Consider the following 25,396-nt stretch of genomic DNA (forward strand, 5'->3'; position numbering starts at 1 on the left):
CAATGTTCAAATGAGAATGAAAGCCATGTATCAACAATCCTATTTCAGAATCAAGCATATTTGAGCAACAACAAGCCCTTATACAAGGTGTGAATTAATGAAAAAGTGAGACAATAACAAGTATGGATGCCATCTTTCTTCAACTTTTCATGTACTCCATTACACTCTCAGGACATCATCCATTTAAAGGAGAAAATATATTATGAGTTCCAATCAAAAATTATACGAATGAGATACTTACAATAGTCGAGTTTTGTTAATTCGCCATATGTAGGCATATCTATTTGGAAAGAAAAAATATTTTCTTCGTACAGTAAACCATTAAGTATCATGGGGGTTACATTAATGGAAAATACCATGATAGTTAAAACCAAGTTTGTTTGATAATCAGGGGGTTAGGTTCTTGGGCTTCCAGTAAAAATAGAAGGAGGTTGGTGAGAGCCAAAAATAAACACATCACAATTGAAATAAACTTGTAAAATAAATACAAATCAGTTTTACGAGGTCTCCCACTGCATTGAAGGAGATTAAACATTCAAAAGCAGACTAAACATGTCCCTTTCCTTCTGTAATTTATCCAAAGCCCCCATATCTCTCTCTCTCTCTCTCTCTCTCTCTCTCTCTCTCTCTCTCTCTCTCTCTCTCTCTCTCTCTCTCTCTCTCTCTCTCTCTCTCTCTCTCTCTCTCTCTCTCTCTCTCTCTCTCTCTCTCTCTCTCTCTCCCCCCCCCCTGTGTTTTTCTCTCATTGATGTGCCATAGTCCTCACAGAGCATCGGTGCCACCGACACAGCTTCCTGAGCAAGGCCTATACTTAGTGGTTTGCAATTGCCTTCTCAGAGTAGTGAGGGCAGGAATTTGTAATTTCTTCAGGGTGCTGGCAATAGCCTGCCTTACTCTTCACAAAGGATACCATTGGGTCTTAAACATCCGCCAACTAATGGCGGCAGATGTGACACCCAGTTTAACATTCATTCAAGTGATGGAACACATATTGATGAACCATCCTCCCTGTGAAACACCGGGATGTCAGTTTATATCTGAGTCGGGATTCAAACCCAGGCTAGACAGCTTAGAGGCGTGTGTGCGTGTACCTCCAGCCCATCCTGCCAGCCCCAAATCCTCCACCTTCCTTTCCTCTTTTTGTTAAAGCTGTCAATATTCTTTTATAAATCGTTCCAGAGCTCTGAATACCAGCGAATAAATAACACACTCTCACCTTGACCACGTTTCTCCAAAACCTCCACTTTTTGAGTGAGATGTCACTTTCTTCGACTTTTTTCATTTGATTCAATACTAGCAACAGTTTTCCTATTGGGAGCCTTGGATAAAAATCATTAAGGGCAATAATAACAAAAAAAACAAAACAAAGGAATTTGAAACAATGGCACAGAAGATTCCACCAAGGTAGTATTGACATGAAGGTAGGTACAGTACACTATAGTATTCAACACACTTCTTGTTTTAGTTACCACCTGCTTGCAGCAGTCACCCTCTGATTTATAATTATATGTGTGAAGTTGAAACTGTTAACAATAATCACTTCATTTGTCCAGCGTTTTACACTTGTTATGTCATTATTAAAGAAAAACAACAAAAGGCTCGTGGTGTGAGATTAACATCACAAATCAGCTCAAAAACCACGATTGGTCGAAATTAAACCCCACCAGTAACTAAATCAGGACACAAGAGGTTGCCCACAATTGGTCAAAACCCGCGATATTCAAATATTCAAAGGTATTTAAATGTTTACTGTAATTATATACACCCACATATTGAAAAATATAAAACCTTGCCATTTTATGGATAATCATGAGTATGTCATTACGATAACTTTTTGAACACCCCTCATACTTCTACTTATCAAGACATTTCTCAGAAATATTACACAGACAAAGGCAAAGGAAAAAAATCATACAATGAATATTAATCTCACCAAAAGGCAAGGAACAATGGAAGGGTTTGATTCTAAAGTGAGATATCTCCATAATTGTGTTGCTTGAACATGGTGGGTGAGGGAGTGAAGAGAGGGGTAGTAAGCGTGCATATTAGATCTCTTAAGAGCATTCATGGCATCTTAAAGAAAAATACAATGTTTACATACACACACTCTTAATGGATAGGGAGGTGGGCTTGGGATCCAAGGATCCTGAGTTCAAATCCTGTTTGGCTGTTGAATTAAAACCAGGTGAGGTTGATTCTGCCTATCATCCTTCTGAGGTCGGCAAAATGAGCGCCAGCTTGCTGGTATACTGTGTTGGAGTGGCCACCCATCCAGGATTGTGTCCAATAGCCAAGGAGACTGCTTAGGCAGCACCAACGCTCTGCACAGAGTATGGTCCCAATGGATGAATGGATATATACACTGCCAATGAGCATTGCTAAGCTCCTGCTAACTTGCCAAATTTAAATTGGCCTTTTTCGTGTTTTAGAATAAAACTTCATTTTAATTAGCCCATTTGCTGCTCAACGGGAGACAGAGTTTTGCAATCATGTGTGTGTGTGTGTGTGTGTGTGTGTGTGTGTGTGTGTGTGTGTGTGTGTGTGTGTGTGTGTGTGTGTGTGTGTGTGTGTGTGTGTGTATGCCCACCCGGGCTACTTTTTTCTCTCTTTTTTTCACCATTTGAGCTTTTGTCACCAAATATTCAACAAACCTTTATTATGACAATATGGAGAACACAAGTTCGATCATAAACTTGACTGTTTTTTAAACTGCAGTTTCGTAAAGTTTAGTTTGAGTACAAAGCAGATGCAGACGAGATTTGCATTTTGAGATTCTTTCAAGTTATTAATTACAATGGAGTTTGGAGAAGCTTAAATTAACCTTGTGTAGTTCTTATACAAGTGTATCTAGTTTAGTGCTGTTGTGATAATCATATGGTTGTGTTGCATATGTTTAAAATACCGTGCACAAATTGATCACACAGGTAAACACGACAAATATTTACAAGTTATTGCTTATGTAAGAAACATGATTACCCAATAACACAGAACCTTAAACTCCATGAACATGAACATCAAGTTAATAAACAACTCAGAAAGCCTAATCATGACATTGCAGTGAAACAAGGCGGCCCGGTTCACATTTATATCCACAATCAGGAATTAGGTCTACATTTATAGTACATTATACATTTCTACACATGGCTTCTGATTTACGATTGTGATTTCATTTTGCATTTTGAAAATATCTGTCGTAATTAAAATTACAACTTTTGCATCATTTTATCATTAGGCCCATTCATTAAAATAAACCTTCCTTCCACACTTAGGCTTCTTTAAACATGCCTTACACCTTCTTTATTAAACTGTATAGTGCAGATTAAAGCTGATATGCAAATATGGAATGGATTTCTTCCTTTCTCTTCTCTTTGATATGCTTATGTTGACAACGGTTATTTTTGCATTCAATGAGGTCAATGTTTTGCATAGCAAAATTATTGCAAAATTGCATAGCAAAAATAATCATAATAGTGCATGCCGTTTGGAAATGAATTTGAGCAAATGAAATACATCATAATTACTCTACACTTTAAGATTCACTTGGAAACTAAATTATGAGCTTAGTTTCAGACATGACATTTAAATAGAAGCACAGCATCAATCCTCATTTTATCAAATACCATATTTAAAGCAGATATAAGTAATGTAGAATGTTAATCTCAATTTGGGGAAAATTTTACTTCTGAACGATTGTTCAGAATGGAATCCCTTTGTAACCCGGGGACTCCCTATACTGTATTTTGTATAAAACCTGCTTTTCAGCCAACCAGACAAGTATGAAATGCTTCATTTTATATCCGTCAATAAAATCTTTCATAATTATGTTTTGAGCATAACAAATTATTGCTTATTGCACTTACAGACCATAAAAGGTCACAGGTAATTACAGGCAAGGTCTTCATGAGTTTTAGCTTGTGAATATTTTTTCTTGTAAAGAGGTGCAAATAAAAAAAATTGTGTATTGCATTTGATCTTGTCTTAATACTATCTAGCAGTTACAATTTGTATTCATAGCATTGATTAAAAGGGTAATGACCATTTCACACAATGTGTTTTTAATCCTTTGCAATTTAATGAAAGCTTTAACAGAATATTTGCCAACATTCTACTCATTAGCAAAACAGGAGAGCCTAGAGGTAAGCACACTCACCTCTGAGCTGTTTTGCCTGGGCTTGGATTTTGGCCCAGCTATAAACTGTAATACTGGTGTTTCGCAGGTAGGACGAGGCATCAATGTTTGTGTGCCGTCCCTCAGATGGACGTTTAACTGGAAGTCCCATGTGCCAGCTAAGTTGGTTGACATTAAAGATCTAACAGTGTCTTTCACAAAGAATAAGTGAGCTACCTCCTGTACCCTGAACAAATTAGGAATTCCTGTTCTAACCTACTCAGTCGAATGTCAGGCCAACAGGTTCGTGAAAGACTTTGCCAAAAACTTTCCCTGACCGACTACACAAGGTGGTCATAATGGGAGCCGTCAAAGACTCAAAGTCTACTCACTAATTTCAGATATGGCTTGGATGAATTATAGCAAACTATGTAATATAATGAATGAGTTCAAAGCTTTGAACTTAATAGTTACGTTACAAAATCTTTCTGGTTACAAGCTGGAGGCTAGAATTTTAATTTCAAATGGGATTCCCTACATTTCACTTGAGTAAAGCAAACAATAGTCTTAGACACTGAAAACAAAGTTCTCACTGCAGAGGACACTATCCAAATTAGTACACAGGTTTTTGAGATCCACCTGAGATTTCAAAATATCTGTAACTCCTCTTTTCAACAAACACTTTTTGGTTTCACCATCTTCAAACTGACAACTTATCATTCTTGTTTTGATAGCATTCACTTAATGTGGGCAATATATTGCACATCCTCTTGATACATTCAACAATTTAACCATTAAGGAGAAGGGAAAAAGGAGGATGATGGGAGCGGTACAAGCTGGGGTTTGAGGGAGTGTGACTGATTGCAGTCATGTAGGAATATGCAAAACATATATACTTGATCTTCTAAGAAGGTATCAAGAGATGCATTACACATTTTAGATTTGGGTGAGAAATTTAGATTAATACGATTATAATACAGCAACAGCAAAACATGTAATAATAGATAAGTTATTTTAACAAATTTTCATAAAGTGACATTACATGTCCCTCGACCTTCAAGCCTTAACTGTAGCATCCGATAGTGAATATTCAAAGCACAAACCTTCACAGTTTGCATTTCCATTATAACCTGCTCTTTCTGTTTTCTGGCACATGTAGGTTCTAGAAACATATCGATGAAATACACCTTTATGTTTGTCTTTACTTTGCACAGACACACTACACCACAAATGATACAGTTTTACCTTTTATATTCAACAAGTGGGTCAACATGCACTATATATGTGAAACTATTAACCAAGGACTCCAATTATTATTTTAAAAAAAGATTGGAGTCCAACCAGCTTAAATATATATATATATATATACAATACTAAAACCTCTGTCGAAATATGGCTCTCAAGTTCTGCTAAGTTTATAGACAATGCAAATTGGACTAAATTAGACTAAGGACCACAACAGATTGATTTTAAACACAAACACCAAAACACCAAATCACAAACAATCACACCCATACACACACTCACAAACAGACAGATAGACAGATAGAATATCTCCTGTGAAAAGTTTTAAAATCACGAGTACTACTGCAGCATGATTGTTCACTTAACTTATCACCAATATACTGTCACTGGCCAATCCAAAGGCTAAACTTTGTTTGGTTCATTTCCATTGCATGAGTCTACAGCACAAAGCACCGGCAATATTAATCCTCCCTTCCATAAACCGCTTGCTCCCAAGAATAATAATGATTGTTATTGATCGTTTTAAAAAATATTTCACCCTCTTCATATAACATGCAAACCATACATACGTACAGATAACGATTCATACTGCTATTGGAGAATGCACCCTTACCGTGTTTTATGATCTGCTTTTCGATGTCAAAGATAACCTTACAATTCAACCAGAACGACTGAGATAATTTCTAATGGATTATTTTTTTAATTATTATTTTCATTTGTGAGGGCTGGTTAATTAGACTATCTCTCTTTTTAAAGTATTTTAACCTCTTAATAATTGGGTGAGTGCTCCATTATGCTTCATACACACAGCTGCAATCTTATAAATAAAGAGACTCAAACAGCCTTTCCTATTTTACATTACTACCGAGAAGCAGATAAGTAAAAAAACAAACTAACAAATACATTCCCATTGCTTTCAACTGCCATCCAACTGTATGATGGAAAAAAATGTTTTTACTTTTTTATTTCTGTGTGTAGTTTGCAAATAGACAAAATAAATAAATTACTTTCACTACTGAAAGTTCATGATTATTCAGGTCTGATCAAACTCTTAAGCTATAGCCATTGCATGGCTGTGGTCATTCAAAGTTCATGGGTAGAGAGATGCTAAAAATACAATATTTAGTTATTTCGTCAATACTAATAATAATATGGCACAAATTAAAAATCCACTACGCATAAATTTCTCGACAAGTTATCCCACATCGTCTTGTAAACTCAGTACAAGCCTCAATTATTTACACAAAACGAAACAGGACACGTGCTTGAGAAATTTGTGCAACCCTGCTTTTTTTCCACAAATTAACAGCTCGGCCTGTACCAGATTGACCCCCTATCGTGGATTCCAAAAGCATCACATTTGATATTAATCCCTGCTCAGCAGCACCATGTTGCTTATAAACCGTCAGCACATTTCAGCAGTGTGCGCACAGCCGACATCTGTCCAATTTAGAATCACAGGCTGTAAAGCTGTTTATGTCAAGGAATGTTTTGTGATTTAAAACAAAAACACAGCTAATCACTGCAATAGCTGTGAACTGTAGCTTTATGTCACTTATGATTATCTAAGCAAACGTGAAGTAGAATTGTAAATATTAGTGATTTGGCTGCTTGCTTTCAATGCATACTTGCTTGCTTTATGTTATATCTTAAAAATAAAAAATTGCATCGTGGTGGAACTAAGGTTCTCAAACTAACTCCAAAAAGCCAGCAACTGACCACAACCACAACTACATGTTGGACATAGAGGAAGACAAAGCAATAGTGAAGTTACTGTCCACTCAGCTTATATATAATTGCTAATTATATTGAACACAAATTTAGTAAATTGAAATTTTGCAAGCACACAAGAAACATTGTTTCGAATTACTGAGCAATTTGCATATCTCTCTATCTCTCTCTCTCTCTCTCTCTCTCTCTCTCTCTCTCTCTCTCTCTCTCTCTCTCTCTCTCTCTCTCTCTCTCTCTCTCTCTCTCTCTCTCTCTCTCTCTCTCTCTCTCTCTCTCTCTCTCTCTCTCTCTCTCTCTCTCTCTCTCTCTCTCTCTCTCTCTTCATTGTTTTTAAGCAGAATAATAATATCTATAATTGACATTTATTGTTAACAATACAGGCAGTGGAGAAACAGCCAGAATTTTGTCAATAAAATGACAAAATTATTTAATTCTACCTCATCATCAAAGTTTCTCCACGAAATGTATTGCACATGCATAATATGCTTCACAATATTAATTTATCAAATTAAAAATACCGCTTTGTTGGAATGTTACAATTGTAGTTACGAGCACTATAAACAAGAAATCTACATTGTCATTTGTTCTGTTTGAGGTGTTAAACTACATTTCATTAGGACTTGGAATCACTTGAAGAAGATAAAGATAAGGAAGAAGATTGAATGCATTTCGAGTCAATGAGGTTGGAAGATAATTTCTCTCTCACAGTACGGTGATCTATTTGGCTCTTGGGTTTCTTTAGTTTTTCACATTACTGTTTAAATAAACAAAATCATATTTTCTAAACTTATTGTGATGTTGTTGCTTGGGATCCCTCCAAGTCTAAGCTAAGATAAATAAATATCAAGTAACATTGTTTAACAAACAACACCACACGATCCCAAACATTCCAGACAGCCTACAATTTATAAACCTGACTGGAAAATATCTCACGATCTAGTTCATGACAGTGTGATAAATACATTGCTGTTATCTTTTTAGAGCAATTGTTTTGCAAACATGAGCTGTCGAGATCACTTCGGTGTGACAAGCAGAACAAAACATGAACTGTCACCTTGAACTCGTTCAAAACAAAATGGCTGCTTTCTTGTTGAGTTATTATGTTTGTTTGCATGGTCATTGCATATATATATTTCGACAGTGTAACATCAAATCCATTACCAGTGCATAGAATCTTTGTCTACATTTGAAAAACAACAATTCATCATTTATCACTGAGTAAGGTGGCCTATCTTGGTGGCTTACCTGGCACCTCACATTAATGGGAGAAAACTCCAGAAGCAAAGTTTAGGCTTTTTTTCATTCTTAGTTTCCTATAAACACCAACTAAGTCAGTGAGATCTACTTTAGGAAATAAAGTTTTCTGAAAACAAGGAGTTGCTAAATGTGATAACTACATACCAAGAGGAAGTGACAACATAATATAACAAGTGGCATAAAAGTGCCAAGATGATGTAAAAAATATCCTCACACTGCCTTTTTCCTGGGAAGTCAGGAAAGAACAAGGAATATAACAGTGAGTGACTTTAGAAACTGAGGATCAGGATGAAAGCCACAGAGCAAAATTGGGTATTGCCTGAGAAGATGCCTCAGTGCAGTTTGCTACCATAGATTTCCCCCGAAAATTATAACCGGTCAAAAATGACCACCGTCACCCAGTATCCATGAAAAAATTGGTATGAGAACAAGATGGGTTGTCTGGAAGTAAATATTGAAACTTGAGAGATATCTTGCAAAAGCTGTTGGGGTAACAAGGAGGCTGAAAGAAGAGGTCAGACCCATGTCGCCTCACAGCTCATCCTGCATCAATGAAGGACAGGGAGGAAGCTTGAGGCCAAGAGAGGATGTGCCCAGAGGGTCCACCTGATGTTTGTATCGTTCACCACGATGTTTGGCCAGAAATGGGCCCCAATCAGGTTGTGGCGAGCAGGCAAGCTTAAGACGCTGCAAAGAAGCCAAACATTAAGAGATAGACAAATAGATTTTTTTTTATAACATGAGACACATAAAACTATCCATTACTTCATACTTAGCTCAACAATATGGTGAGTATTGAGGTAGTTACTGGAATACTTTATTGACATGCAGATATAAATTTAATGACTCAGTGGCATAATGGTTGGAGTGTTCACTCTGAGTCTGGAAGGTCGGCAACTTGAACTCCAGTCCAATTACGCCAAAGACTTTTAAAAAAGGTACGTGTGTTTCCTTGCTTGATGCTCAGAATTTAAACAATAGTGCATGAACAAACAACCCTATGTTGGAAACCAGTGTGCAGGCTTTATGGGCTTAATGATCTCCTCCTTCATTGAAGTTCCTTCTAAGAGAACTTGTATTTATTAATTTATTCATAGATAAAAAAAATGTCACCGATTATTAGATTATTAATCCAGAATTCACTGGCTTCACATAAAATTGAACTTTAAAAAAGCTTATAAACATGGCAGTATTGGAAGTTAGGGCCATTTATTTAATACATACTCATGCGAAGCAGGTGGGAGAGGAAGGGAGGGAAGGTGGTAATTGTCAATGCCATCAGCTCCAATCACATGGAGTGCATATACGAAAGGAAAGAGGGAGGTCAATTCTGCCATATTTCAACACATAATAAAGAGAATGATGGACCGATAACCACCTTGCGAGGCAATGAGGAGCTGACATTTGCAGTGATAACCCTTCGCTGAGTAAAAACAGTTCAAACAAAGGGATAACCCTCGCTTGCTCTGATATAGGATTAACCCTTGAAACACCATCTTCTTGCTTCCCACAGCAGTTATCATGTCTCGATCAACATTCTGTTGATGCCATTCATTATTACCTCCACCACCGAAGGCAGACGGAAACTATGTTTACACATCTGTCTGTTTGTATTATATGTATGCGAGGAGATTATCTTAAAAAGTTATGGACAGACTTGAACGAAACTTAGTGGACAGGTTGGGTGTGTGAGAAGGACGAATTCCTTCGATTTGGGTGAAGATCTGGATCTGGATCTGGATCTGGATATGAGAATTTGTTCTTTAAAAGTTAAAGTGATATTTTTCACCATTGAAAGATGGGGCCCAAAAATGCTAAATAGCATGAGATTTGAAAAATTTGAAGATGGATTATGATAAAACTTGATGAATGAGTTGGATAGGTGAAGAGAACAAGCCAATTCGATTTTGGTTCAGGTCAGCAGATTCGGCTGTTCAGTGGGATACACAACGTAAACTGCTCAGCCTGGTGGAGGTATGCACTCTACCGAGTGTCGTTCTCGTTACCTCCGCCACCGAAGATGAACGGAGGTTATGTTTTCACCCCTGTCTGTCTGTCTGTTTGTTTGTCTGTCTTTGAACAGGATATCTCAAAATGTTGTGAATGGATTTGGAACAAATTTGGTGGAAAGGTTGGGTGTGTGACAAGGATGAATTGATTAGATTTTGGTGAAGATCTAGATGCGAATCCGGATTCTGGAATTTTTTAACGTGATTCTTCACCATTGAGAGATCGGGTCAAATGACATATGTAGGATGATATCTCAAAAAGTTGTAGATGAGTTATGACAAAACTTGGTGGACAGGTTGGGTGTTTGATGATGAATTGATTCGATTTTGGTGAAGATCCAAAACTGGATCCGGATATGAGAATTTTTTATATTTTTTTAAAGTGATTTTTCATCATTGAGAGATGGGGCCAAAAACGATATATAGCACGATATTTCAAAAACTTGTGGACGAGTTATGACAAAACTTGGCGGATGAGTTGGTTCGGTGACAAGAGCAAGCTGATTCCATTTTGGTTCACGTCCGGATCCACATCCGATCTATCAGTGGGATACAAAATGTAAACTTTTCAGCCTGGAAGAGGTATGCGCTCCACTGAGTGCCATTCTCGTTCCTCATGTGTTGTCCATGAGCTCTCTTAATTTTCGGATTATTGTTGTTGAGCTCATAATTGATGTTCTAAAACATCGGACACGATATCTCGGTGAACCTTTGACATTTAATGATTTTGTTATCACAAAACCAATGTTTGACCATGCCAGCAGTGTGGAAGGTATTTTATGAAGCATAATATACTCAACCCTTTGAACTCCAGTGGCCAGTTTGTCAGCCACTATTAAAACCTCCGCAAACTTGAGCAACCAAATTTTTCTCCAGGGAGCCCAGGGTGGGGGAGCCAAAAGTCCAAGGAGCTCAGGGTTCAAAGGGTTAATAAACTTTTGGACAAAAATTTTTGGATGATCGATCGGAGCAGCAAAAGGTCAGCTGCACCCACGTCCCACAAACATACTCTGATCAAATTTTAATTGAAACGTTAACTTCACATTGAGATTATACATGAACCCTGTTTTTCTCTGCATGTCGACTGAAGAGGGCTTCTCTACTTTTGACTTCACTTGTAATCGTTGCCATCTTCACTGAGTGTTGGCATCATGTGTGTTGTGCTGGAGTAAGGATCAAGAAAGGTCATTATGATGGATCAATACCCCCAAAAGGATCAATGTGAAATGTTTACATGGATTTGCACAGGGTTACATGAACATGAGTGTACACAGATTGGCCTTTTCCCAATTACGCATTTTCTAGCATTTCATTTTCCATCCTATGTTTAACTCCTCTTATTTAAATGAAAGATGTTTAAATGAATGAATAAGACAAACTTTGCTTTCTCTGATAATCCTGAATTATTTTTCAACTGGATTAAAGACTTCCATTGCCATAATTCTCTGTCGATTCGACTAACGTTCCTTGTTATGTCGTCATCTCACTCCCCCCCCCACCCCCACCCCACATCCCCAGCCACCCCTCAACCTACTCCCATCCACAAACATATTGTATTTACCTTCATAAATCCACCTGGAGCCAGAAACATCTTGACAATAAACATGATTGGGATCCACATGACAGAGATAGCCACGAGGAGCCAACCGCCAGCCAATGCCCACGAGGGATAATTGTAGGCACCATATGTCATCGGTTTCCACTGGTAGAAGCTGAACAGTAGAATGAACTGCAAAGGGTAAAAGTTAAATCCATATCAGTGATGGCTCTAATTACAGCAAGGATACCAACTGTCAGGTTCGCAGAAGAATGACCGATTGGACTACCATTGTTGAACTAATCATGGAGTCGGCAAGTATGACGTATTTTTCTGATCATGACAAATTCCTCCCCCCCCCCCGTATAAATGGCAGTAATAATTTATTAAACTGTAAAAAAAAATCTGTTGACAGTAAATAAAATCGGACAACCAAGTAAAAATGCCTTTAGACTTTTGTAAGTGCACGTAACTCTGAACACATTCAAATATGATGACATCGCTGTATCTCTCAGGCAAGAACCATTTGAAATAAAATTAAAAATTTTTTTGATAAAACGATATCTGAAATTGATCAGCCACTCGCAGATTATCATCGGTAAAATCTCTTGTTTATCTGTTTCTTTTACTATTTCATTTTCACCATTTTAACCTCTGTGGTTTCGTCCCTTCATTCACTTTTAATAACATAAGCCTGCAAAATAAGGTTGCTAGTTGTGAACATGATTTTCTTTAAAACACTTGTAAGATGGTTATCTCACAGGTGGCAAGCCCGACATGATTAGTTCAACTATGTTCGGTATAAAATTGTTACCGTAAGGATGGTAGGTGTGACAAAACCCCAGCAGATACGCCAGAAATAGCTGGGTTGGAATCCAACCATCATCTCGATGTCTTCGCAGAAACGTTGCAGCCCTGGGGGGCAGTGCAGGAAGAGCATCATGTCAGTGTTCCACAGTGTCTGGCACGATTACTGCTGGCTTGTTCAAGAACAGGAAAGTTGCACCACCTTTTTAGTACATTAACTTATTGAACACAAAGATACTTGTCATCATGGGGCTGACTATAGCCTGGTGTTGGTTTAATGGTTGGGGAGGTGGGCTTGGGATCCTAGGATCCTGAGTTCAAATCCTACTTATCTGTTGAATTAATACCAGTTGGGGTTGACTCTGCCTGTCATCCTTCTGAGGTCGGCAAAATGAGTGCCAGCTTGCTGGTATCCTGCGTTGGAGTGGCGACCTGTCCAGGTTTGTGCCCAATACCCAAGGAGACTGCTTAGACAGCACCAACGCTCTGCACAGAGTGTGGTCCCAATGGATGGATGGATGGATGGAGGGAACTGACTGTAGCTAACATCCCATTAGATCCCGGTGCCATAAGCTGTCAGAGGGTTGCAAAAAATGTTAAAGTCATCCAAATGAATGTCATAATTGAGTGTTATAGGTATGTTAATTCGTTATTTAAAATTTTAAGTTTGTGGAACTGCTTTCCTGATGTTGGTCAATCTAATCCTTCCCTCCCAGGCTTCAAGTTGGTGTGGCACCATCATCTCATTTCATCCCTCAAAGCTTACTCCTTCTCCCCCCCCCCCACCGACACTCCTTCTCCGCCTCCCACCCCCCCTTGGAGGATCTTGGAATACTTTTACTAACAACCGAATCCAATTATCATACTTGTAAGTTACTGTGCTTCCCTCCCTCATTTTCTCCTCTTTTCCTACTTGTATATTAACCTGCTTGATGTGTCCAACTGTGGCCCCACTGCCTGTACCTGCCTTTCTACCCTCTGTAACCTCACTCTTCCACGAGCAAACGTTTGTATCCCCTCCACCACCCCACCCCACCCCTCACTAAAACAAAAAAGAGGCGACTGCATTTCCAGCCTTGCCATAATCATTATGCAAAATCGATTTCTGGCAACAAGTCATAAATCACACAAAATATATTCTGCACTTTTGTGCAAAAGAAACTGCGACCACACATGATATTTTCACAAGTTTCCGAGTGGACAAAAGGTATTTTTGATTCCAGATTCAATGTGGTACTCTTCCATTGGCCTAACCCCCTCCACGATTCTCATTGATTGTTGGTGTTCGACATGAGCTGGAGTCATTACCTACACCACCTAAGGTGAAGGAGGTTATGGTTTCACCCCCCTCTGTCTGTCTGTGTGCAGGATATCTCAAAAAGTTGTGCATTGATTCGGACGAAACTTGGTGGACAGGTTCGGTGTGTGACAAGGAAGAATTGATTCGATTTCGGTGAAGATCCGGATCTGACTGCTGGAATTTTTTAAGCGATTCTTCCCCAATAAGAGATCGGGCCAAAACAATATATATATATATATATATATATATATATATATATATATATATATATATATATATATATATATTACAGTAAAGCATGATATTTCAAAAATGTAATGGGCCCGATATGTTCCCGTGGATCAGGCTGTACATGGCGGAGGTGTGTGCTCTACCGAGTGCCCTTGTCGTTTTTGCTTTGTTTTTATTCCCCAACCATAAAAGTGCATTCATTACAAATCGTTAAACATCATGGATTTTGAGACAACTCGGGCAAGTTTTAAACTTGTGTATTATCACATCAAGGAAAGGCTTGTCATGGAGTTCGTACATAACTGACGTGGACGACAATGACTTGAGTAGACATCAGCAGACTTTCGCATGAATTGCACGGACATGAGTAGACAATGGACAAACGCATATAGTATTTGAACCTGGGTGCACTACATCATGGAGCCGGGGATTCAGATGAGAATATTAACTGCAGCATGTGTTACCGTAAATGTAGGATATTCCGAGCAGCTCAAAAATGGCAATGATGAGGAGAGAATATGATGCAGCATAAGTATCGACGAGCTGTAAAGTGTAGATTCCACCCTGCAGGCAGACAGACATATTGTACATCTTAGCGTGCCAATGCAGACAAATGTACAACAATGTAGTTTGACTGCATTTTATTCATGGAGTTGATAAAACACAATACTCCGCGCGGTGCTAAAGTATAAACTTTAATTTTTTTTAAAAAATAATGATTTTAAAGATCGTTGTAAAAAAAATCCGGAAGTTTAGTGTGACTGAAGCAGTCTTATACACTGTGATAACACGATGTTGAGTCACAATTTAGGAGATGGAGGCTTTATTGATCACCATAGACTGCAGCATCAATCGGCATAGTATGTAGCCATAGCAGCGGTCTCTTCTTCACCCCGATACTGCACCCTCTCACATGGCACGCCCACTTCCCCAGCTGTGCTCGACATCTCCTATTACATACACAACCCTATAGAACATATCCAAGTACTGTAAGACTGGAGGTTCTTGGAATGAACCAATTGTTTAATTCTGCTTATCGCTTTGTGGGTGGGGGGGGAGGGGTAAAAATGGTACACACACACACTGTTATTGCCATTACAGCAAGTGTACTTTTTTTAGTCATATGCCACAGTGGAATTTTTTCAGGTAATGATTTATTTGTAATAATAGCACGTGGAAATGAGGGAGTGTTTGGCCACCAGTCTACGATGTGATTTACTTTTGATTTGAATTGTTTGTTGTGTTGACAGGTCCTGTTCACATTGGCAAAGTTGTATTTTGTTCAGTTAAAAGAAACAAATCGGTAATGAACAAAGGGAAGAGCATGCAAGAAATGCAAAGGAATATATTATGATGGTTGTGAGCCCAAAAGAGGACGTCGTGCACCTCTCGGGCAGGTAAGAACACATACGCATGAAGTACAGTCAGTTATATATTCGTATTCTGTTTAGAAATTAAGTTCGGTTGTATACATGGGATAAACATTGTGTGTGTGTGTGTGTGTGTGTGTGTGTGTGTGTGTGTGTGTGTGTGTGTGTGTGTGTGTGTGTGTGTGTGTGTGTGTGTGTGTGTGTGTGTGTGTGTGTGTGTGTGTGTGTGTGTGTGTGTGTGTGTGTGTGTTAGTATAAGGTTCTCTTTCTTTCCACCCTCTCTATCTTTTCTATCATCAACAGCTCGCAAACAACACTTTTTCTGAAAACCGAGTGCCCAACCCTCCCACACAAGATTGAAAACCGAGCTCCCAATCCTTCCACACAGGAACGAAATCAGCTCTGAAAATCTACGGTGACCACGGCAGGAGGGGAGAAACAAACGGATTTCCTATGCTAGCCTGAGTGCGGGGAGTGGAGAGAGCAAATAAAAGGGGGACGTGCTGGGCAGTTGAGAGCAGTTGGCAGTTCAGGATGTGAGCAGTCTGATGCCTCCACATCCACGCTCTTTGTCTCAGCATTTGTCTGCACAGTCCATGCGACATCAACGGAGCCTTTTTCTCATTCATTACACTCATCTCCCTCTCAATCGCTTTCATTTATTCCTCCTGTCGATATCTTTGAAGAGCTTGCGATGCCCATGTCTGATTTTTTTTCCCACCATTTTTTGAATATTGAGTTTTCCTGCCATTTCTCACGATAAATTTCTCCCTTTGCCATTCCTCCCATCATTTCCTGCTCTTTCACTTATTTGCCTGGGTAATAAGTTGATAAATTAGTGATTTGTGTCCTGGCCTATCCTGCTCGGATTTGATCTGGGGTAGCGCTCCCAAAGCAATTGGTCCGAGATTTCAAATTGTAATGGTAGCCCCTAGAGAGTGGCATGTGGCGTTGGTTCGCTTGGCCAATTAAGTATCCATCACATAGTCACCGGCACAGTTCCCCATCTACTCCATTCATCTCACAGGTACGGTAAACCAACCCTGGGCGTGAACATCCGGCCAGAGGTGAATGTTGTTGACGGTGTCTGTCGTGTTTTTTATAGACACTCTGGGTTCGGTGTTATCTGCCTACACGGACATCACAATATATGACACGGGTTTATACAAAGGTTTGGCAAATAAAATACAAGGGTTTATCATTCAGGAAACTGTCAGTTGTGACTTTTTCAGCCGTCACACACATCATCATCTTCCATTTTAAAAAGTTCCTCAAATGTCGACGCCTTCACCATCAATTTTGGACACTTTCATTAGCTTAATGTCATCTGTGAATGTGGAGTCCATGACTGCTAAAACAGGACAGAAAATCAACTCTCGTGTCATAAATGTAACTCACTGACTCTTTATGGTTTTTCTACAAGAGAGAAGGCTGGTTGAAGTAAGTGGAGGAGTGAATGCTTCTGGGGTGGTAGATGATCAAAATATTCTGAGGTTGAGGAAGCCGATTGGTCATGGAACACACCCCAACACTTGCAGGGGTGTGTTCAGTTACCAAGTTTCTTGTGGAGCACTCACCAAGTGGCTTAAGTTCTCAAGCAAACACTCCAACAAAACCGTTGAGATTAAAAAAAAATGGCTGGCTTGGCAAACACTAGTTAGCTCGCTGCTTGGTAAATGAAGTTAATGCTTCAGTCACATTTGGCTCGGCGGCTGTAGGGTCTAAAAAATCTCCGGCCACAAGCAATTATAGGGCGGCCGCAGTATTTCCACGGTCGCACAATGTAGCAGTCACATAGGTTTTTATTTTTCGGGGAGCCGCACGGGGTATTTAGAAATTGTGGAGACCGAAAACGTGGGGGTGCCGTACGGTCTTGATTTGATGTCGCACGGTGACCTTAGGGCATCCCTGCGGCGGCTATAGAATTTTCAAGGCAGACACAAGGTCGCCTCAACGTGCCCGCAAGGCGACCGCAGGGGGGGCCCTAAGGCGACCGTGGAAACAGTGTGGCCGCCGTAATTTTTTGGGGGTTGGCAAAATTCATTTTCCATTGATAAGAGCCTACGGAAAACACACGAATAACGCAAGCCCACCGTACGCCCTACGTAGGTCGACGTGGAACACATCTACATCATGGCTACAGCTTGTCGAATTGCTACGGCCAACCTAGAAATGAAAAAAGTTATAACTCCGCGCTTTAATTCCACGGAGACCCCTACGGCCTGTAAAAGATAGCCATACAGCGTAGGGCCACCCTGAGGACACCTCAGAAACTCTGCGGCCGCCGCACGTTTCTGTCAATTCAGGGGGGGTACGGCCGCTGTATCTTAGCCGTAGAGCAAATGTGACTCATGCTTAAACAGCAGAGGTAAACATTTTTTTTTTTAAGTTATGTGACTGCTTTCTTTCCTTGAGATGGAGTATTCCCTTGCGCTGTGTTTATCACCAGTCAAAAGTTGATACGTTTTTGTGGAAAAGTGAGACCCCACCCTCGGGGGGCCATCTTGAATGATTGTGAACCACAATCGGTCATGTGGGGGCCCCTCATTGTCTCGGGAACCCAAGCAAATGCATGGGTTACATGACCCTAACACCGCCTACCTGCCGATAAGTGAAATAACTCAATAAACAGCCAAAGAGTTTGACCTAAATTCAGCAGGGTTGAGCAAGTCTACACAGTCCTTCTTTTTATACACAGCTTGGAGCTTATGGGAGACTGAGGTAAGAAGGTCAACAAACCAACAGCAAAATGAAAAACAACTGAAGGATAAGGGACATACATATAAAACGTCGTGAATAGTAAATGGAAGACAGTGTGGGCAGCGTTAGCGAGAGTATAAAAGCTTGTCCGTTGGTATGGAAGGCATCGCAAGAAAGTGAGGAGATTCCATCTTCAAGAAGTGGAAGGAAAGACAAGAGAAGATGGTCATAGTTTGTCTGTGGGTCAGGGAGAAGCTTGTCATTGGGTATATGTGGGAGACACCTCCGAGGGCACGTTGGATCGCTTCTGCGGAATTGGTCCAGGGCCCAGAAACCTCTTCAAGTACCCCAGAAGCAAGTGGGATCCCCTGGGCAGAAGCTGTCTCGACATCCTCATGGACACTGGGAGCAGGTGGGATCATGTCTATGGAAATGGTCCGAAGCCCCAGGACCTTTTCCCAGACCCTGTGAGCAAGTGGGATCCCAGGAGCAAGTGAGATCCTATCTGTGGAGCCTGCCCTTTCATGACATTCATGGGAGGAGTGGATACAAGACCTCTTTGCAGACTGTGGGAGCAAGTGAGATCCTATGAGTGGAGCCCACCTGGCCCTGGAGAAAAGGTGTCTGGGGCTCCTGGACATCTTATCTGTCACCAGAGACAGGTGGAATTACATGTACGCAAAGAGTTCGGGGCTGCTGAACTGCTGTGCGGATCCTGGGATCAAGTGGGATCGTGTCTGCAGAGTCAGCCCTGCCCTGAGGAGAAGCTGTCTCATGCTCATGGACCACTTAGCAGTTACCATGGTCAGGTGGGATCACTTCTGTGGAAATGGTCTGGGACTACGGAGTCCATGAAGAGGTCCCTGGGTCTTGTTCGGTTTCTCCCAGAAAGGGAGCGGTTCTGCGGATGGAATATCTCCAGGTAGTGGGGTCCATAAAAAAATGATAAGGGCATGAACGGCTTGTCCCCATGGCCAGACACAGACAAGATAACACTTTGTCACACCCAGGATTAGAGAAGAGGTTTCTGCTCTAATATCCTTCAGATAGGCAGGCAGCAGCTTCTTCCCTCTATGCAGACATTGATAGAATCAGGAGCTCGTCGAACACATGAGATCGTCTTTCAATTCAGACAAATCTCTCGCTCTCACTCTGTCTCTCTGAAAAGACCATCTGACAAACCCTCCCATCTACTAACAAACTTCTTGAAGTAGTTCAGTCACTTAAACTTTCTCTACTCACTATCAGCCATGGTCTTTCTTGGACAAACCATATATCCAAGTTGGCTTCCAAAGCAAGTCATTGCCTGGGCAACATATGTTGTGCAATGTCTTTCCTTGGCAAATCTGAACTTTTATCTACTTTCAAGGCCTTCATCCATAGTTTGATGGAGTACTGCTCTCTCATTTGAGCTGGTGCCCCTGCTTCAGTGCTTGCATTTCTTGATGCCATGGAAACCAAGGCCCTCAAAATCATTGGAATCTCCCATGATGAAGACCAAATCTCTTGCGATGAAGCCAAATCTCCGGGCCTGTTAGAATTGCAAACATACAAGTGGCCAGTCTTCTACCACCTCATTTGTGGTCTCACACCTCTACCCTGTCCTTGCCCACACACCACCCCAGCTTCTGCAGGGTGTACATGGTGTGCTAGTGTCCCACTTATGGTGAAACTCCCAAAATCCAGGCTCATTGCTCACCCTCACTCATTTGTTCCTCTTTTTCTCTCACCTGTGGAACCAACTTTCTCTGTCTGTTCAATCCCAATCTTCACTCCAGTGCTTGAAGATGTCTGTTCACCACTGCCTAAGTTCATCCCTTTCCAAATTCATGATCTTTTCTACCTTCATTAACCCTCTCAAAGGGCACCTCTTTCTTTCCAGGTTATCGTTTTCTCCCCTCTCCCTCACCATATTTTTTGTTCATTTTTCTGTTTCATCCCTGTCTTTTCCCTTTCTCTCATTGCTGCGTTTGAGTTTGTATGCACCTTGTTCACCCCTCCCCCCCCCAATCCCATGTCCTCCTCCCTCTTCCTTTGATGTTATTCTTCCTCATGGCCATTTTACCTCCAAGTGTCCGTCTGTTTCCTTCTACTCTGCTATTGATGTGTTACACTTCTTTCCGTTTTGTTCTTCTTGTTCTGTTATGTTCTGATTTATTCAATTTTATTCTTTGCTCCAGCTCTTCCACAGGCCTCCCTTTTGTCCGCCTTCAAAAAAATGTATGACATAGTGCCACTCCCTGTGGGAGTGCTTTTACAAGTCCCAGTAAAATACACCAGTTCTGGTTGAGTTATCCCTTTTGTAAGGATGGGTTCTTCGATGGTACAATAAATACGGTAAATCCAGATTATAATTCACGGACCGGTGTGTGCTTGTTTGTCACGCTACTCCTACAGTTCTGGACTGATTACATCCAGACTAGCTACATAAAGATCACCATGACCCCGATGAATATATGGGGGTGTTTTTTATCTTTGCCATTGGTCTTTGTGGGTGGAGGGGCGGGGAGGGGATGATACAAATTCTCGTATGTAAATGTGTATCATGTCACTCCACCTCCAGGTGAGGAAGGGTATTACAAGTCACCACCCTCACAATACCTGTCTCCACGATTTCCAGTGCAGTGAGGTATTTTGATTTACACATTTGAATAAGGATGATAACATAACCCCCGTGGCCGCTCCCGCAGGCATCAGGTGTTTCTACTACTGTATATGATAACACATGAAAGCCTTGAGCATGAAGGGTAAACATATACAGGTAAAGCGATGATTATAAGCTCTAAGTAGAAGTTTTAACAATAAGATTGCATTGCCAGCATGACTGACCATCTGGACACAGCTGAGGTCGTTGCTCTACCAATTTGGACCCACGACTGAAGTAGGGGACTCACTGTTTGGAGAGGTTCTGGGCTGAAAGGGTCGAAACCTCAATGAAGAAAGGAGCCCAACAGATGATGTGGGTCGTGGGAAAATCCGATCAATTGCTTACAAGTTAATATGGTTCTTACTTTAGATAAAGAACTTTTCAAGATTTGCTCTTTCGATAAAATTAAGTACGAGGTGTTGAAAATTATTGTCACTTCCAAAATTCTTTAAATGTGAATACAGTTACTTTCAGAATAACCATTACTATTCAATAAATGAGTATAATTGTGGTGAGGAACAGATTTTTTTAAAAACCATGGTGTGTGTGTGTGTGTGTGTGTGTGTGTGTGTGTGTGTGTGTGTGTGTGTGTGTGTGTGTGTGTGTGTGTGTGTGTGTGTGTGTTATCCATCTATGCATGGATGTTGACTCAAGATTAAAACAAGGACGAATGTGTCCAAGAGCAGCGTCCTAAAGGTTTTGTTGGCTAAAAAAACAAAAAAAAACAAAAAAAAACAACTTCCGATATTTCGTCACGTGCCTTGATTAAGCCAATAGCGAGAGCGGTCATAATGCATTTACGATATATAGTGCATTTACGAAATAAATAGTGTATTTACGAAATTACAATACGATAAATGGAATAATCTTTAAATAACGTGAACTTTTCGAAACTTTAAAGCAAATGTCCGAATATATTTAAAAGTTCACGATAGACGCTCTCAAAAGGCACCGTCAATGTGAGGATGTGTACAGGTGCTTAGTATTTAAGGAGATCCGGAATGCCAAGCTCTCTATGAGCAGCGTTCGCTACGTGAGACACTGCTAAAAATTAATAAAAGGTCCGAAACATTTGATCCTAAATCCCTGAAGGACAATACAAAGTATATATGTATATTTATTTATACATATATTTATTTATTTATTTACTAAAACTTACATTTTCATCAAAATTTTCAAACAACAGTTACTGAGGGTGCTTGAGAGGAGTGCAAGTGATGTGATCCCATAAGAATTTCTCAGAATACATCTTACCTCCATGACCATGGGTAAGCCAAGCAGAAACATGATTGCACAAGCAACGAGTGTAACCAGTGGTTTCTTGGGCCGGAGAAGGTGAGGAAACTCATCTGACACAGATGTAATAATAGTCTCCAGGGTGGCAAACTGCACATAGCACCACAACAATATGATCAAAATAATAAATAAACAAATGCATAATAACAACTGCACTTGAATAACTTTGATTATGTGACAACAATCACACCTCATTCTTGGGATAATGCCTGTCGGAAATCATTTCATGTTGATTATGCTGACATCCACCACCGCTTACTAGAACCCAGTAAAGGTGTTAACAGCTTAAAATGAAACTCTGATGGAGTTTCAATAAGTTGGCGTTACTCATTCAGATCACTATCACATTTTTTTTTCTCTCTTAACTCCTGAAATGCAGTATCCGACAGGATGGTGCGGGGGTATAGTAGCGCGTTTACCGTTGTGCTGTTTAGTCTAGGTTCAATACCTGACTATAAACGGTTGGACTGGTGTTTCACAGGTCGGGCATTGCATCACAAAATGCTCCATCCATCGGATGGACGTTAAGCAGAGTAGCCCGTCAACTTTAGATGGTGGACATTCAGAATCCCACAGTGTCTTTCACAAAGAGTAGACGAGTCATCACCATCACCCTGGTCAAGTTGCAATTTCCTGCCCAAATCGGCTCTGGGCAAAGATCAGGCCTGGCCAGCCAGTTTGTGAAAACACTTGGCCAAAACTTACCCCGTGGCCGACCTTACAAGGTGCGATTAATTGTGGCCATTAATCTAGTAGTAGTAGTAGTAGTAGTAGTAGTAGTAGTAGTAGTAGTAGTAGTAGTAGTAGTAGTAGTAGTAGTAGTAGTAGTAGTAGAACAATATTTGAATGGAGAAATGTAGCATTAGGCAGCAAATGCACAATTTGACAAAATGTACTGGGACAGTAAGTAGATGTTGAGGGTTATTTCACATTTCATCAATAACACCTTGTTCCACATTTTAACAGAGTTAAGCCATAACATTGCAGCACTTCTCCTCCAGAGCGAATACGATCATTGTACTCAAACTAATTCTGAATAGGTACTACGATCTCTACATGCAGTGACATGGTGTTTTGAAATGTTCTGTCATAAATATCCTATAACTTTCATTTACCATTGTATCGAGGCCTAGTGTGAGCAACATGAGGAAGAAAAGTATAGCCCACAGTGGAGAGATGGGTAACCTGGTCAACGCTTCAGGATAAACAACAAAGGCCAGGCCTGGACCTGCGAACACAGCACATTGCCGACACTGTCATTTCTACTCCAAAAAGTTCCTTAGGAGTAATACACCACAATAAAATACTGCCTCAACCACAACCACAATTTCCACCCCCTCTTATCCCCTCCTCATGAGCATCACAATTTCCACCCATTCTGGTCCCTCGCGCTCCCCCAACACCACCATCGCTACCCTTTACCCATGACAATTGCAACTGATCAAAACAACAAACCTTCATCTGCAACATCTTTGATAGGAACATTCAGGGACTTGGCCATGAAACCGATGACTGAAAATATCACAAATCCAGCGAAGACACTTGTCGCACTGTTTGCAAAAGTTACGACGAGGGTGTCCCTGTGGATGGATAGTGTGGAAATAGATAAAAACTTCGAAGATATTATTTTTTAAACTTTCAATGCAACTATCAGCCATCGTTACATTATTTTGACAAGCGTTCAGTGGTGTGAGTAGAAATGTCAGTATGAAACTTGCTTTGATAGTTTAAGGCCTAAAGTGAAGGCTTCTGGATTGTGTGTAAACATGGAGCGTGCAATGAACAAAACCAAGGTCATCGCCAACCAACGGCTTGGGTACTTGTAAGCAAGAAGACTTTAGTTTCGTCAACTGTGGAGCAAACCTGTAGACATTGTTGTGGAACTTGTTGTAAGAAGACAACGTGATGAGGCCACCCCAGCCAGCTGACAAGGAAAAGAAGATTTGCGTAGCAGCGTCCTTCCAAACCTGCCGCATTGCAGGCAGAATTCACGTCACTCATGTTACAACCACTTATTTTTTTTTTAATGCGTCACTCGCAAACTTACCACATGTACTCAGGTTGTAAAGAAAGATGCAAGTTATTAATTCTTAACCATTAATCCAATTACTAATAGAACACGAACGCTTTCTACCAAATGTTGGTGGCTATCAGGCATAATATCGTGTCCTTTCTCATTTCCAAGCAAATGTAGTCCTGATCACAAACGTAATTTCACAGCGGTGTACTCTGGATTACTAGATGGAGTTACAACATGCAATTGTGGTCCTCCCATACTTTTGCTAATTCATGTGTGTAACTGCACATGAGATACTTAGCATACAGTAACGGATCGGTATAAAAGTATTTAGGAAACACAAGGTAATAGAAGAAATCAAGTGACGAATGATAGATAGTTTACCGTGGCCTCAAAGAGGCAGTCCCAGTGTGGAGTGATGAAGTAGAGAATCCCATCAAACGCACCATTTAGAGTGACACCACGAATCAACAGTATGATCAGCACCACGTAGGGGAACGTGGCTGTGAAATAAACCACCTGACAGCGCATGTTAATAAAGAGGATTATCTTCTATTTCCCTGAGCAACGAGCGAATTGTTCATTCGGTAGTTTGACAAAAGACAAGAAAAAAAAAACAAAACAACAAAAGCGACTCATTGAATTTCAAACCATTTTTCATGTTGTTTCCTTTCACTTGTGGAACTCTTATATGTGGAAATCTCAATCGGATTCCTCAAGACCTTTATATGAAACTTACAGAACTTTAACAGAAGAGCCAAGTTCAGCTTGTAATGGTGCACAAGGCAACCATTCACAGTGTTGTGAAGTATCGCCCCAATACCAACCCTTGCTTTCCACATTGAGTGAGTTGAAGTGAAAAAGAGTGAGTTGAAGAACTTCACACTTTTGGTATTTCTCGGTAGGAGGGGAAGGCAAAGGGCTTTCTTTTATCAGACATAACAGTAGTGGTGAGTAACCAATGGCTGGCTGGCTGCTTACAGCCCTCAATGCATCGACCTGTGGCCCCTCTGGATTCACACATTTCGATGTGTGTGTTCACTTTAAATTTCTTCCAAAAAATATGATCACCCAGAAATTGCTTAAAGTATGATGATGCATTATTCAATATATGTTGTCCTTCAATTAATATTTAGGGCTT

The 25,396-nt window shown here is 40.4% G+C and overlaps 1 protein-coding gene across 1 annotated transcript in view; it reads right to left on the reverse strand.

The window, feature by feature from the left end:
• Window positions 1-613: 613 nt before the first annotated feature.
• The window catches only part of SLC6A5 (solute carrier family 6 member 5), a 133,673-nt gene continuing 108,890 nt past the window's right edge, over window positions 614-25,396 (reverse strand). Inside the window, exons 8-16 of the mRNA XM_085875154.1 lie at window positions 24,640-24,774; window positions 24,102-24,205; window positions 23,694-23,818; window positions 23,354-23,466; window positions 22,197-22,328; window positions 14,690-14,789; window positions 12,702-12,802; window positions 11,912-12,079; window positions 614-9,028 (exon numbers count right to left, since the gene is read on the reverse strand). Of these exons, the coding sequence (XP_085731280.1) occupies window positions 8,873-9,028; window positions 11,912-12,079; window positions 12,702-12,802; window positions 14,690-14,789; window positions 22,197-22,328; window positions 23,354-23,466; window positions 23,694-23,818; window positions 24,102-24,205; window positions 24,640-24,774 (1,134 nt within the window). The 3' untranslated portion in view covers window positions 614-8,872. The remainder of the gene's footprint in view (window positions 9,029-11,911; window positions 12,080-12,701; window positions 12,803-14,689; window positions 14,790-22,196; window positions 22,329-23,353; window positions 23,467-23,693; window positions 23,819-24,101; window positions 24,206-24,639; window positions 24,775-25,396) is intronic.

This window comes from Eptatretus burgeri, chromosome 3, assembly GCF_056783735.1.
Source record: "Eptatretus burgeri isolate ZD-2024b chromosome 3, Ebu_testis_v1, whole genome shotgun sequence".
NCBI classification, from domain to species: domain Eukaryota; kingdom Metazoa; phylum Chordata; class Myxini; order Myxiniformes; family Myxinidae; genus Eptatretus; species Eptatretus burgeri.